Source organism: Herpailurus yagouaroundi, unplaced genomic scaffold, assembly GCF_014898765.1.
Source record: "Herpailurus yagouaroundi ecotype Mexico unplaced genomic scaffold, PumYag 28, whole genome shotgun sequence".
Lineage (NCBI taxonomy): Eukaryota > Metazoa > Chordata > Mammalia > Carnivora > Felidae > Herpailurus > Herpailurus yagouaroundi.
In genome coordinates, this window is record NW_024412376.1 from 85700028 (window position 1) to 85714430 (window position 14403).

The 14403-nt window shown below is 36.7% G+C and overlaps 1 protein-coding gene across 5 annotated transcripts in view; it reads right to left on the bottom strand.

Moving 5' to 3' along the window:
- RAP1GDS1 (Rap1 GTPase-GDP dissociation stimulator 1) overlaps positions 1 to 14403 on the bottom strand; it is a 172970-nt gene that overhangs the window by 3249 nt on the left and 155318 nt on the right. For all 5 annotated transcript variants that reach the window (XM_040477921.1, XM_040477912.1, XM_040477926.1 and 2 more), the window contains 2 exons: positions 12534 to 12660; positions 2678 to 2806 (listed from right to left, as the gene is read on the bottom strand). In XM_040477921.1, coding sequence (XP_040333855.1) covers positions 2678 to 2806; positions 12534 to 12660 — 256 coding nt within the window. The remainder of the gene's footprint in view (positions 1 to 2677; positions 2807 to 12533; positions 12661 to 14403) is intronic.

The following is a 14403-nucleotide window of genomic DNA, read 5'->3' on the forward strand; positions in this document are numbered from 1 at the left end:
ACATGCCCCAAAGAAGAAAAACAAATGGGTAATGAACACATGAAAAGATCCTCAATGTCACTGTTAGGGAAATGCAAATCAAAAAGCACAATTTGATACCACCTCAGACTCCTCAGGATGGCTATTACAGAAAAAACAAAACAATAAATGGTAGAATGTAGAGAAATTGAAACCCATGTGCATTGCTTGTAGGAATGTAATATGTTGCAGCCCCTGTGGGTGATGGTTTCCCCCAAAATTAAACTTGGCATTACTGTATGATTTAGCAATTCCATTTCTGTGTATATACCCAAAATAACTAAAAGCAGGGCCTGAAAAAGATATTAGTGCACCAGCGTTTTTATAGTGGCATTATTTACAATAGCCCAAAGGTGTAAATAACCCAAATGTCCATTGATGGATGAATGAATAAACAAAATGTAATACATGTATACAATGGAAAATTATTCAGCCTTAAGAAGAATGAAATTTTGACACAGGTTACAACATGGGTGAGCTTGGAGACATTATGCTAAGTGAAATAAGCCAGACCAAAAAAAAAAACAAACAAAAAACAAAAAACAAAACACTGCATGATTCCACTTATGTAAGGTACCTAGAGTAATAAAATTCTCAGAGACAGAAGACAGAATGGTAGGTGCCAAAAGCTGGGGGATGGGTGATTGGTGACATATTTTAACGAGTACTGGGTTTTAGTTTGGGAAAAACAATGGTGGTGATGGTTGTATAACAGTATGAATGTACTACTCTGCCAGTACACTGTACATTTAAAAATGGTTATAATGGTAAACTTTATGTATATAATAATCTCAATAACAGAGTCTCTGCAAGGGAACAAGACATAAAGAACTAGCAAATGGGTATTATAGGACCCAAAACTATAGTACTTGAAATAAAAACTTACTGGATAATTTCGAATCAGAGTGGAGTAGAATGGAAGGGATAAAAGAAATCAGTGAACTTTAACAACAACAGAAATTACCCAATTTGAACAAGAGAGATAAAAATCTGGGAAAAATTTAATGAAATATTCAGGGGCCTGTGGGATATAACTAAAGATCTCACGTTCCTGCCACTAGAGACCTGGAAGGAAAGGAGAAATAGAGTAGGAATGAAAAAGTACCTGAAGAAATATGGTTAAAAAAACTTTCCAAGTTTAGCAAAAGACATAAGCCTACCATGAAGGTGAGAAAACTTGAAACAGAATAAACCCCCCAAAAAATCCATGCCAAAACACATCACGGTCAAACTTGAATATTAAAGACCCATGCCGGGGCCCCCCCCCCACAACCCCCCCCCCTTGAAATGATACCTTACCAACAAGGGAAAAAAATAACAGGAAGACTGAATTTTTCTTAAACTATGGAGGCCAGAAGAAAGTGGCACATTTTTCAAGTGTTGACAGAAAAGAACTGTCAACCCAGAATTCTATACCCAGAGAAAATATTTTTCACAAAAAGGGGAAATGAAGACATTCTAAAATAACAGAAAACAAAGAAAATCTGTCACTAGTAGACCTAACCCAAAAGAATGGCTAAAGTAGGTTCTCCAAATAGAAGGAAAATGTTTTTTAAAAAAAGAAAAGGAACCTTGGTACATAAAGAAGGAAAACAACACATATAGCAAAGATGTAAATAAATACAACAGACTTCCTTTCTCTTGAGTTTTCTGAATTATATTTGAAGGTTGAAAACAAAAGTTGTAACAATGTCTAAATGCTGTTGTAAATATATAAGAGGAATATCTTAGATAATTATAAATGAGAGAGGGTAATGAAACTAAATGTTCAAGCAATCAACAAGAAGCCATGAATGAGAAACAAACAGAAAATAAAAAAAATTAAACTGCAGACATAAGCCATAACATCAGTCATTACCTAAATGTAAATGGACTAAATACACAATTGAGAGAGACTGACAGAGTAGATTAAAGCACATAACCTAACAATACACTGTACTTCAAATATAATGATAAAGCAGATGGAAACTAAAAGCATGGGAAAAGATCCCATGAATGTTATTCAAAAGAAAGTAGAAGTAGCTATATTAATATCAGATAAAGTAGACTTCAAAACCAAAAAATTATCAGAGATGGAAAGGAACATTACATAACGATAGAAATGTCAATCCACCAGGAAGACACAAATATGGGAAGCAAAAATTGACAGAATTAAAAGGAGAAATAGATAAATCCACCATTATTTTTGGAGATTTCAACACCCCTATCTCAACGACAGAACAATTAGTTAGAATATCAAAATAATATAGCAAACTCAATTCCACTACCATCAACCAAAAGGATCTGACATTTTAAAGAACACTCCACCCAATAAACAGGATATACATTCTTTTCAGTGTCCATGGAACATATACCAAGATATGCCAATGATTTCTTGACCAAATCCCTTAGCAAATATCATGATGCACAAAATCAGAACTTGTTCTTTATATGAAATATTTGAGTTGATGAAACAGGTATTATTTTTTTAACACTGATTTTTGACTATTTGCTATATGATACTTTCATTATAATCTTTTTGAAATATTTTCAAGTAATCCTATATCCTCCATAAACTAATTTCTAATGTTCTTAAAATCCAAAGCCACCATTTACGACTATTCTATATTTAATGTCAACCATATGTTGATAGATGTAAAATGATAGAAGAAATATTTACCAGATCCCATGAGAGCACAAATCAGGACCATGGAATTGTATTTGATTTCAGGAGCACTTCTCTCATCTGCTAGCAGTCTGTGTAAAATCTGTACAAGTTTAGCACTTTCTAGATCTTTCTCAGCAGTGCCTAGAATATGAAACAAAGTATCAGTTATGACCACTGTTTACGAGCCTGGTGCAATGTGGCTAAACATCGATTCCCTTTCTAGAAACTGACCACATAAAACCCTCCAAAAGGGACTGATTAAATAAAATAACAATGACTGAGAGAGAGAATATTAAATTTAGACCTTATTTAAAAAATAGAGTTAAGAATTCAGATATTTCAGGAGTTTAAGCTTAAAATTTAGCTTTACAATATTCCTTTTAATATGAGGCAATTAAAAATCCTTATTTTGGAAAATGTTAAACACATACAAAAGTAGAAAAGAATACATAGTGATACATTACTTACTATTATGTCCAAACATGTTCATCTAGCTCTAGATTCATTCACCTACTTTCACCCATCCCAAATTATTTTGGAGAAAATCCTAAAAATGACATGGCTTCTTTCATATGTATTTAGGTATGTATCTTTAAGAAATGAAGTCTCTTAGTGCAACTCCTATCAAAATACCAGGAGATTTTCTGTAGAAAATTGCTAAGTTTATACTAAAATTTATATGGAAAGCCACAGGCCCTAGAATCTTGATAAAGAAGTAATAAAGTGGGGGGAATTTTCTACCTGATATTAAGGCTCACTATATAGCACAGTTATCAAAGCAATGTGGTCTTGGTGGAGAGACAGAGAATTTAACAGAGAACCCCAGAAATAGACCCAGAGTGACTTTTGACAAAGGTACAAAATCAATTCAGGGAAGGCAAGATAGCCTCTGCAAGAAACATTGACCTAAACCACACACCCTGTACAGATACTAACTCAAAATGGATTACAGACGTAAGTAGAAAATGTAAAACTATAAAACTTTTGGAATATATAAAAAATTTTCAACTCAATAGTTAAAAATTAGAAAATGAGCAAAAAGGGAGGTGTCATAATGGCAGAGGAGCATGGAAATTCTCTGCTTCTTTCATCCCTGAAATGCAGCTCAATCAGCACCAAACCATTTTGCACACCTAGAAAATTGAGCTGAGGACTAACACAACAATATGCATAACTAGAGCCACAGAACTCAGCAGGTAAGCAGTGCAGAGAGGTGAACTGGGGGAGAGAGAAGTCATGGAGGGTAGGGAGCTGTTTTTGTTTGCAGAGACAGGGTGAAGACAGGGGGGATAGTACAGGAAAAGCACTCCCCCCAAAAGCCTCTAGAAAGAAAGAGAAAGAGTGGAAATACCCACAAAGAACTGAACAATAAAGGGAAAAAGGAGAGGGTTTCAATACCATTAAGACTCTATAAATAGGGGAGCACAGAGTTGGGAACTCCACAGCTTGATACCTGGTGGGGCTCTGGTGGGAAGGATGAATCCCTAGGAGCAGACAGTGAGGTCTGAAGGGTCCTTGGGCCATACGGGGAGAAGCAGGTCCCCTGCTAGGAGGACATTTTGTAGAGGCCGTGAAACCTCCCCACAGGCAAAAGTCCCAGTGGACCTCAGATTATAGACAAGTTTGCTGGTGTTGGAAAAAGGATGCTAGGGTGCAGTGAAGCCTGGAGCCAGATATGTGTTATGATTTCCCTTAGTCCCTGGATCGCTGCTGTTACACCATCATGCAAAATTTTTCTGGGGTGGGCTGGCACCTGGACACAGTCTCTGAAGTGGTGTGCTTGTGGGAGCATTTCCGGAGGCAGGCGGGCACCCAGCCATTGCTAGGTGACACCCTCCCCTAGAGGGTCAGAGTGGGTTCAAGCCACAGGGCCATTAGAAGTGAGGGGTTTGGAAACACAGAACCATCTGAGATAAAATTTGGGAGGGAGGTGCTGCTTGGCAGGCTAATGGCTTGGTGGTGGACAGTGAAGAAGCAGAAGTGGATGGAAGCTGGAGACAAAGGAGGGATGCTTGATAGCCAGTTGGAAAGAGCACAGCTCTGATGCTAGAACCTGGGAAGCTGGGTGATTCCCCTGCACAAGTGTATACACGCATATGCACACCACACCAATCCACCCCAGTAAGCTAAGCAGCGCCACCTAGTGGAGAATGGAGCCGTTACACCAAGCCCCGTCCAATTGTGCCAACCACGCCCTAGGGGACGACCACAAATTTCTCCCCCTACTTAGTGTATGGACTATAAAATGCTTCACAGTTCGACTTCTAGGGGAAACTAGATGTAATTTCATTCTGTTGACTGGTCCATCTATTCATATTTTGTCTTTTCTTATTCATGGATAGAGAAAGAGAAAAAAATTATTTTTATTTTGTTTTATAAAAAAGATTTTTAAAAATTTTTTGACGATATTTTTATTATTTTTTGTAGTCTACCTCATTTCATTTTGTCCTATGTTATTGTATACATTTTTAAATGTTTTCTTTTTTTCCTTTTCTTTATTTTCCCTTCTCTATTTTACCAAGCTACTTTCAACAAACCACACCAAAATACATCTAGGATCTAGCTTCCTTTACTTGATTTGTGTGTATGTTGTTTTTATTCTTTTTCTTCCTCCAAAATGATGAAACAAAGGAATTCACCCCAAAAGAAAGAACACGAAGAAATGACAGCCAGGGACTTAACACAGATACAAGCAAGATGTCTGAACCAGAATTTAGAATCAGGAATACTAGCTGGGGTTGAAAAAAGCATAGAATTGTTTCCTGCGGAGATAAAAGAAGTAAAATCTAGTCAGGACGAGATTAAAAATGCAGTAACTGAGATGCAATCTCAAATGGATGTCACAGTGGCAAGAATGGATGAAGCAGAGCGGCAAACCAGCAATATAGAAGACAAACTTATGGAGAATAATGAAGCAGAAAAAAGAGGGAAATAAGGCAAAAAAGCACACTATAAGAATTAGAGAACTCAGTGATGGATTAAAAAGGAATAACATCCGAATCATAGGGGCCCCAGAAACTGAAGAGAGATAAAAATGCGTAGAAGGTTTATGTGAGCAAATCATAGCAGAAAACGTTCCTAACCTGGGGGAAAAAAAGACATCAAAATCTAGGAAGCACAGAGAACTCCCATTAGATTCAACAAAAACCAACCATCAACAAGGCAATCAAAGTCAAATTCATAAAATACACAGATAAGAAAAGAATGATGAAAGCAGCAAGGGGAAAAAACTCCTTAACCCTATATGGGCAGACAGCTCAGGTTTGCAACAGACCTATCAACAGAAACTTGGCAGGTCATAAAGGAATGGCAGGATATATTCAACATGCTGAATCAGAAAATTATGCAGCCAAGAATTCTTTATCCAGCAAGACTGTCATTCAAAATAGAAGGAGAGAGAGTTTCTCAGATAAACAAAAACTAAAGGAGTTTGTGACCACTAAACCAGCCCTGCAAGAAATTTTAAGAGGGACTCTCTGAGGGGAGAAAAGATAAAATAAAACAAAAATGACCCAAAGCAACAAAGACTAGAAAGGACCAGAGAATACCACCAGAAACTCCAACTCTAGAGGCAATACAATGGTAATATGTTCATATCTTTCAGTACTCACCCTAAATGTAAAGGGACTAAACACTCCAATAAAAAGAGATAGGGTAATAGAATGGATAAGAAAATAAGATCCATCTATATGCTGTTTATGAGAGACCCATTTTAGACATAAGAACACCTTCAGATTGAAAGTAAGGGGATGGAGAACCATCTATCATGCTAACAGTCATCAAAAGAAAGCTGGAGTACCCATACTTATATCAGACAAATTAGGTTTTAAAATAAAGAGTGTAACTAGAGATGAAGAAGGGCATTATATCATAATTAAGGAATCTACTCACCACGAAGATCTAACAATTGTAAACATTTATGCCCCAACATAAATAAATGCACCAAAATATATAAATCAACTAATCACAAACATAAAGAAACTCACTGAAATAATACCATAATAGTAGAGGACTACAATACTTCACTTACAACAACAGACAGATCATCTAAGCAGAAAATCAATAAGGAAACAATGACACACTGGACCGGACTTATCCTAAAGCAGCAGAATACACATTCTTCTCTAGAGCACATGGAACATTCTCCAGAATAGATGACATACAGGGACACAAATCAGCCCTCAACAAGTACAAAAAGATCCAGATGATACCATGCATATTTTCAGACCAGAACACTGTGAAACTAGAAATCAATCACAAGAAAAATTTTGGAAAGACCATGAATACTTGGAAACTGAAGAACATCCTACTAAAGAATGAATGAGTTAGCCAAAAAGCTACAGAGGAAACTAAAAAGTACATGGAAGCCAATGAAAATGATAACACCACAGCCCCAAACTGCAAAGGCAGTCATAAGAGGGAAGTATATGGTAATCCAGGCCTTCCTAAAGAAGGAAGAAAGGTCTCAGATACACAACTTAACCTTGCACGTTGAAGAGCTGGAGAAATAACAGCAAATAAAACCCCAAGCCAGCAGAAGATGGGAAATAATAAAGATTAGAGCACAAATCAATGGTATCAAAATAAAAAAAAAAAAAAATAGTAGGACAGATCAGTGAAACCAAGAGCTGGTTCTTTGAAAGAATTAACAAAATTGATAACCCCCTAGCCAGTATGATCAAAAAGAAAAAGGAAAGAACCCAAATAAATAAAATCAAGAAGGAAAGAGGGAAGATCACAACCAGCACTGCAGAAATACAAACAATAGTAAGAGAGTATTATGAGAAATTATATGCCAGTAAATTGGGCAATCTGGAAGAAATGGACAAATTCCTAGAAACATACAAACTACCAAAACTGAAAAAGGAAGAAATAGAAAAATTGAACAGACCCATATCCACTACAGAAATTGAAATAGTAATCAAAAACCTCCCAAAAAACAAGAGTCCAGGGCCAGATGGCTATCCAGGGGAATTTTACTGAACACTTAAAGAGGCGTTAACACCTATTCTTTTGAAGCTGTTCCAAAAAAACAGAAATGGCAGGAAAACTTCCAAACTCATTCTATGAGGCCAGCATTACTTTGATTCTAAAACCAGGTAAAGACCACTCTAGAAAAGAACTACAGATCAATTTCCTTGATGAACATGAATGCAACAATTCTCAACAAGATACTAGCCAATCAGATCCAACAATACATTAAAGGAATCACTCACCATGATCAAGTGGGATTTATACCTGGGATGCAGGGCTGGTTCAATATCCACAAATCACTCAACATCATACATCACATTAATAAAATAAAGGACAAGAACCACCTGATCCTCTCAATAGATTCAGAGAAAGCATTTGACAAAATACAGCATTCTTTCTTGAGAAAAGCCCTCAAGAAAGTAGGGATAGAAGGATCATACCTCAAGACTACATAAGCCATATATAAAAGACCACTGCTAGTATCATCCTCAATGGCAAAAAATTGAGCATTTCCCCCTAAGATTAGGAACAAGGCAGGGATGTCCACTCTCACCACTATTATTTAACATAGCAATCAGACAACACAAAGGAATAAAAGGCATCCAAATGAACAAGGAGGAAGTCAAACTTTCACTCTTTGTAGACGAAATGATACTCTATATGGAAAACCCAAAAGATTCCACCAAAAATTGCTAGAACTGATCTACAAATCCAGCAAAGTCACAAGATATAAAATCAATGCACAGAAATTGGTTGCTTTACTATACACCAATAATGAAGCAACAGAAAGAGAAATCAAGGAAACAAGCCCATTTATAATTGCACCTCTTAGGAATGAACCTAAGAGGGGAACAATCTATACACTGAAAACTAGAGAAAGCTTATGAAAGAAATTGAAGATGACACAAAAAAAATGGAAAAACAAATATTGCTTTTGTTCATGCTCATGGATTGGAAGAACAAATATTGTTTACATGTCGATACTACCCCAAAGCAATCTACATATTCAAGGCAATCCCTATCAAAATAACACCAGCATTCTTTACAGAGCTAGAACAAACAATCCTAAAACTTGTATGGAACCAGAAAAGACCCCGAATTGCCAAAGCAATCCTGAAAAAGCAAACCAGAGCTGGAGGCATCACAATCCTGGACATCAAGATATATTACAAAGCTGTAATCATCAAGACAGTATGGTATTGGCACAAAAACAGACATTTAGATCAATGGAAGAGAACAGAGAACCCAGAAATGGACCCACAAACATATGGCCAACTAATCTTTGACAAAGCAGGAAAGAATATCCAATGGAATAAAGACAGTCTCTTCAGCAAGTGGTGCTGGGAAAACTGGACAGCAACATGCAGAAGTATGAACCTGGACCACTTTCTTACACCATACACAAAAATAAACTCAAAATGGATGAAAGACCTAAATGTAAGACAGGAAGCCATCAAAATCCTAGAGGAGAAAGGAGACAGGAACCTCTTTGACCTCAGCCAAACTTCTTACTCAACATGTCTCCAGAGGCAAGGGAAACAAAAGCAAAAATGAACTATTAGGACCTCATCAAGACAAAAAGCATCAGCACAGTGAAGGAAACAAACAGCAAAACTAAAAACCAACCACAAATGGGAGAAGGTATTTGTAAATGACTTATCAGATAAAGGGTTAGTATCCAAAAATCTATAAAGAACTTATCAAACTCAATACCAAAACACAAATGATTCAGTGAAGAAATGGGCAAAAGACATGAATAGACACTTTTCCAAAGAAGACATCCAGATGGCCAACTGACACATGAAAAAATGCTCAACATCACTCATCACCAGGGAAAATACAAATCAAAAGCACAATGAGATACTACCTTACACCTGTCAGAATGGCTAACATTAACAACTTGGGCAACAACAGATGTTGGTGAGGATGCAGAGAAAAAGGATCTCTTTTGCATGTGGGAATACAAACTGGTGCAGCTGCTCTGGAAAACAATATGGAGGTTCCTCAAAAAATTAAAAATAGAACTACCCTATGACCTAGCAATTGTACTAGTAGGTATTTATCCAAAGGATACAGGTGTGCTGTTTTGAAAGACCACATGCACCCCAATGTTTATAGCAGCACTATTGACAATAGCCAAAGTATGGAAAGAGCCCAAATGACCACCGAAAGATGAATGGATAAACAAGATGTGGTATATGTATACACAATGGAGTATTACATGGCAGTCAAAAAGAATGAAATCTTGCCATTTGCAACAATGTGGATGGAACTAGAGGGTATTATGCTAAGCGAAATAAGTCAGAGTAAGACAAATATCATATAACTTCACTCATATGAGGAATTTAAGATACAAAACAGATGAACATGGGGAAGGGAAGCAAAAATAATATAAAAACAGGGAGAGGGACAAAACATAAGAGACTCTTAAATATAGAGAACAAAATGAGGGGTTGTGGGTGGGGTGATGGCTAAATGGGCAAGGGTCACTGAGGAAGACACTTGTTGGCATGAACACTAGGTGTTACACACAGGGGATGAATCACTGGATTCTATTCCTGAAATCATTATTGCACTATATGCTAATTAAATTGGATGTAAATTAAAAAATAAATTTAAAAAAATGAGCAAAAAATATCCATAGGTATTTCACCAAAGAATGTATACAGATGGCAAATAATGATGAACATCTTTTCATATGCTTTACCATCAGAAAAATGGAAATTAAAACCATAATGAGATACTTTAACTACAGCTATCAGAGTGGTTAAAATAAAAAAGTGTCAACACCAAATATCTGGTGAGGATGTGGAGAGGACTAGATCACCTATATAGTACTGGCGGGAACGTAGATGGTACAGTCATTCTGGAAAATAGTTTGACAGTTTCATAAAAAATTAAACCTGTAGTTACCATATAACCTAGCAATTGCACTCCTAGACATATATACAAAGAAATGGATACAATGCTCACAAAAAAATTTACATATGAATATTTATAGTAGTTATTTAGTTTTAAAAGCCCCAAACTGGAATCAGCCCAGATGTTTTTTGACAGGAATGGTTAAACACATACTGGTATGTACCTACCATCGAACACTATTCAGCAATAAAAAAAATTATTGAGACTCAAACAAATTGGATGACTCTTTAGGAAATTATGAGAGACAATCCCAAATGGTCACATACTACATGATTCTATATATATAACATTTTAGAAATGAAGGGAAGATTAGTGGTTTCTAGGGATTAGAAGCAAGGTGAGGGGTAAGAGTAGGAGGTAGGTGAGTGTGGTTATAAGTGGAGGGATCCTTGTGGCATTAAGCCATTCAGTAGCTTGACTATGGTGGTCGATACACAACCCTATACATCATAAAACTATATAGAACTTAACAAGCGCACACAAACGACTGGGGAAATCTGTGTAGGACTGGTAAATTACATGAATAGTTAAAATATTGTTTATAGTTTTGCAAAATGTTACCATTGGGAGAAACTGGGCAAAGTATACAAGGGATCTCTGTAGTATTTTTTTTTTTAGTTTTACAAAACTGCATGTGAATTTATAATTAAATAAAAAGAAAAAAAAGACTCTTAAAGGTTGCTTTAATACTATTATCATACAAAAGATTTGTAATTCCTTAATCATATCAAACACCTGTAAGGAAACAAGGCTAGAAAAATATGGTTTTCAAAGTGGGTTGTATATTAAAAAGTATTCATTCATCATAGCTCCTCCAACCTAACCCTCCAAGATGGTTGGACTTCTAGGCTGATTCCACCCAAACCCTGTGTTAAGTCATGACTAATCCAGGACTCAAAATGACCTCCAAAGCATCTCTAACTATAGGCCAAGTCACTGAGAATAAGCATATGTTTTCTTGAAGTGTTTTATCTTTAAAATTAAGAAAAATTTTACATCCTATTTATACCTGTGATTTTTTAAAGACTTTTAAAATTCAAAACCCTTTTAGATGAAAAAATCCAAATCTCTCACATCTAAAATCTGAGTAAATGTGACACTAGAGGAAGATATATGATGTTTATGTTTTGGCCTCTCCCTTAGGATAGGGGTTGGTGGGTCCACTTGCTCTTGTGTAGAATTATGGATATAAGTCATCACTGGGAATTAAGAGGTGATCAGTTAACAGTGTTTATCTAAATGGCTTTGACAGGACAAACCTACTAAGTCTATAGTCCTCCTTTGTGGAAGGCAGCCTCAGGCCTTAACCACAGGCATGTGACTGATTGTCCCCAGCTAACTATATCAGAGATTGGTTCCTGGGACAAAGGTTACTATCCATAAGCTAGATGCCTATGAACTAGCTTCTCAAGAAGAATTCTGACCAAGAGGGATGCTATATACTAGACAGAAATTAACTGATTTAAACTCTGCTTTTGCAGAATTCTGAATGTAAAACACACAGAAGACTGACCCAGAAGGTGAAAATTTAGAATGAGGGCAATACTGTAAAGCAACAGAAACCATGGTGATAGAAGGAGATAAGAGAATCAGTAGTACAGATGGAAGAGAAGGTCTGGGTCACTGGAAGAGTAGCAGACTCTAAACCCGCTGTTGTATTCTAAATAATGTTTCATTTCTCTGGGAGGCCTTCTGAAAATGTTTTCTGTATTCACTAAGTGCCTATAACTTGAAGTAACATTTAAGAGTCAAACTCTAAAAAAGAGTCAATGATTGGCCTAAAAATGTTACCAAAAGCAAAAGCTGTCGTCGCAATCTACAAAACATGACCTATATTCTTAGCTCTAGGTTGCAGACACACACTAGCAAAAGGCTTCTAGTCATGGTTTTGTCTGACTTCTATTCCACTCCTGTGCTTCATTTCATCCAAGATAAAAATAGGAGAAAATAAGTTTGACACTGGGGTACTTACCCAATTCTAAAGCTGCTATTAGTGCCAAAGCAACAAGGGCTTCATTCTGCATTATTACATGTTCACTAGTTGCCATGGTAACTAGATGCTTGATGCCACCACTCTGTACAATGGTTTTAATTACATCCTACAATAAATAAATATCAAAGAATTATAAACTTTACTTTTAAACAGAAAGAAACTGCACTATAGTCAGTCAATTCATTGTTAAATTGAGTGGTTTCCTGACAGTGTCCTGTATGAATCATTACATTTAACCATATTTTTTTTTCTTCACAGAAGAAAAGGAAAAAGCTTTTAGCTTTAAATAAATTCATCAAAAGATGACAACTTAAATTACCCAGGTGGAAAAGACCATTGCAGTTCATAGCAAGGAATAGGGAGTCCCAGAAGCTACCAAAGAAATAAAAGTGTGATTGCCCCAAATGTTGCCTTACCACAGGATTAACAAAAGAGAGTAAGACTTGGAATAACAACAACAAAAAAGGTCCTTCCTTTTAAATATTTATTACAGCACCAGGCAGTTGTTCCCCAGGTGATCCAGGTAAAGTCTCTTGTTTTTTTAAGCTTTTATGTCTTTGTTGGATCTGACAAAACTGGATTACATGCAAAGGGACTTGAGAACTTACATCAAAATTCTGTCTCCCTCGGGCACCTGGGTGGCTCAGTTGGTTGAACGTCCAACGTTGGCTCAGGTCATGATCTCAAGGTTCGTGGATTCAGGCCCTGCATCAGGTTCTATGCTGACAGCTCAGAGCCTGGAGCCTGCTTTGGATTCTGTGTCTCCCTCCCTCTGCTCCTCCCCCCTTCGTGCTCATGTGCATGCGTTCTCTCAAAAATAAACATTAAAAAAAAAAAAATTGTTTCCCTCATTTCTCATGGTACCTATAACTCTGTCCTCTCCAATGGCAAAGGAGACAGTGTGCTCCAGATTGAAAAAAGCCCAGTGCCAACATTGACCAAGGAAATTACAGAACCTCTCTGCATCTTGGTGACTTTTTCTATAATGCTGGAATAATGTATTATCATATGTTTCTGTGATAATTACACGGTTATTACATAAAAAGAACATATAAGAATATATGGCAAAAGTTAGATTTTTAAAAATGGTCACATTTATTTATTTTTTTGTTTTCATCTCAAAGTTTTGTTGCCTGAAAACTCTTGGCTTAAATATGATTTAGTGCAAAGTCTCAATTAGAGAATTTTTAAAAGTAATTTTCTTGGTTCTTACTACTTTCAGTCATTTGAAGTGCCAGATATTAAATACCCCATCTGCATTAGCTTCAAGAGTATAAAACTACTGTAATTAGAAATATTTTTAAAATTAATCTGTTAAAATATTTGAAAAAGGGTTATTTTTATTTTTTTAATGTTTATTTTTGAGAGAGAGAGTGTGTGAGCAGGCAAGGGGCAGAAAGAGAGGGAGACACAGAATCTGAAACAGGCTCCAGGCTCTGAGCTGTCAGCACAGAGCCTGATGTGGGGCTCGAACTCACAAACCGTGAGATCATGGCCTGAGCCAAAGTCAGACGCTTAACCGATTGAGCCACCCAGGCACCCTGAAAAACGAACTTGTTTTTTTTTTTTTTTTTAATGGTTCCACCTTACATAAATTCTTAAGAAAACTATCTGTAGGGGCGCCTGGGTGGCGCAGTCGGTTAAGCGTCCGACTTCAGCCAGGTCACAATCTCGCGGTCCGTGAGTTCGAGCCCCGCGTCAGGCTCTGGGCTGATGGCTCGGAGCCTGGAGCCTGTTTCCGATTCTGTGTCTCCCTCTCTCTCTGCCCCTCCCCCGTTCATGCTCTGTCTCTCTCTCTCCCAAAAATAAAAAAATTAAAAAAAAAAAAAAAAAAAAAAAAGAAAACTAT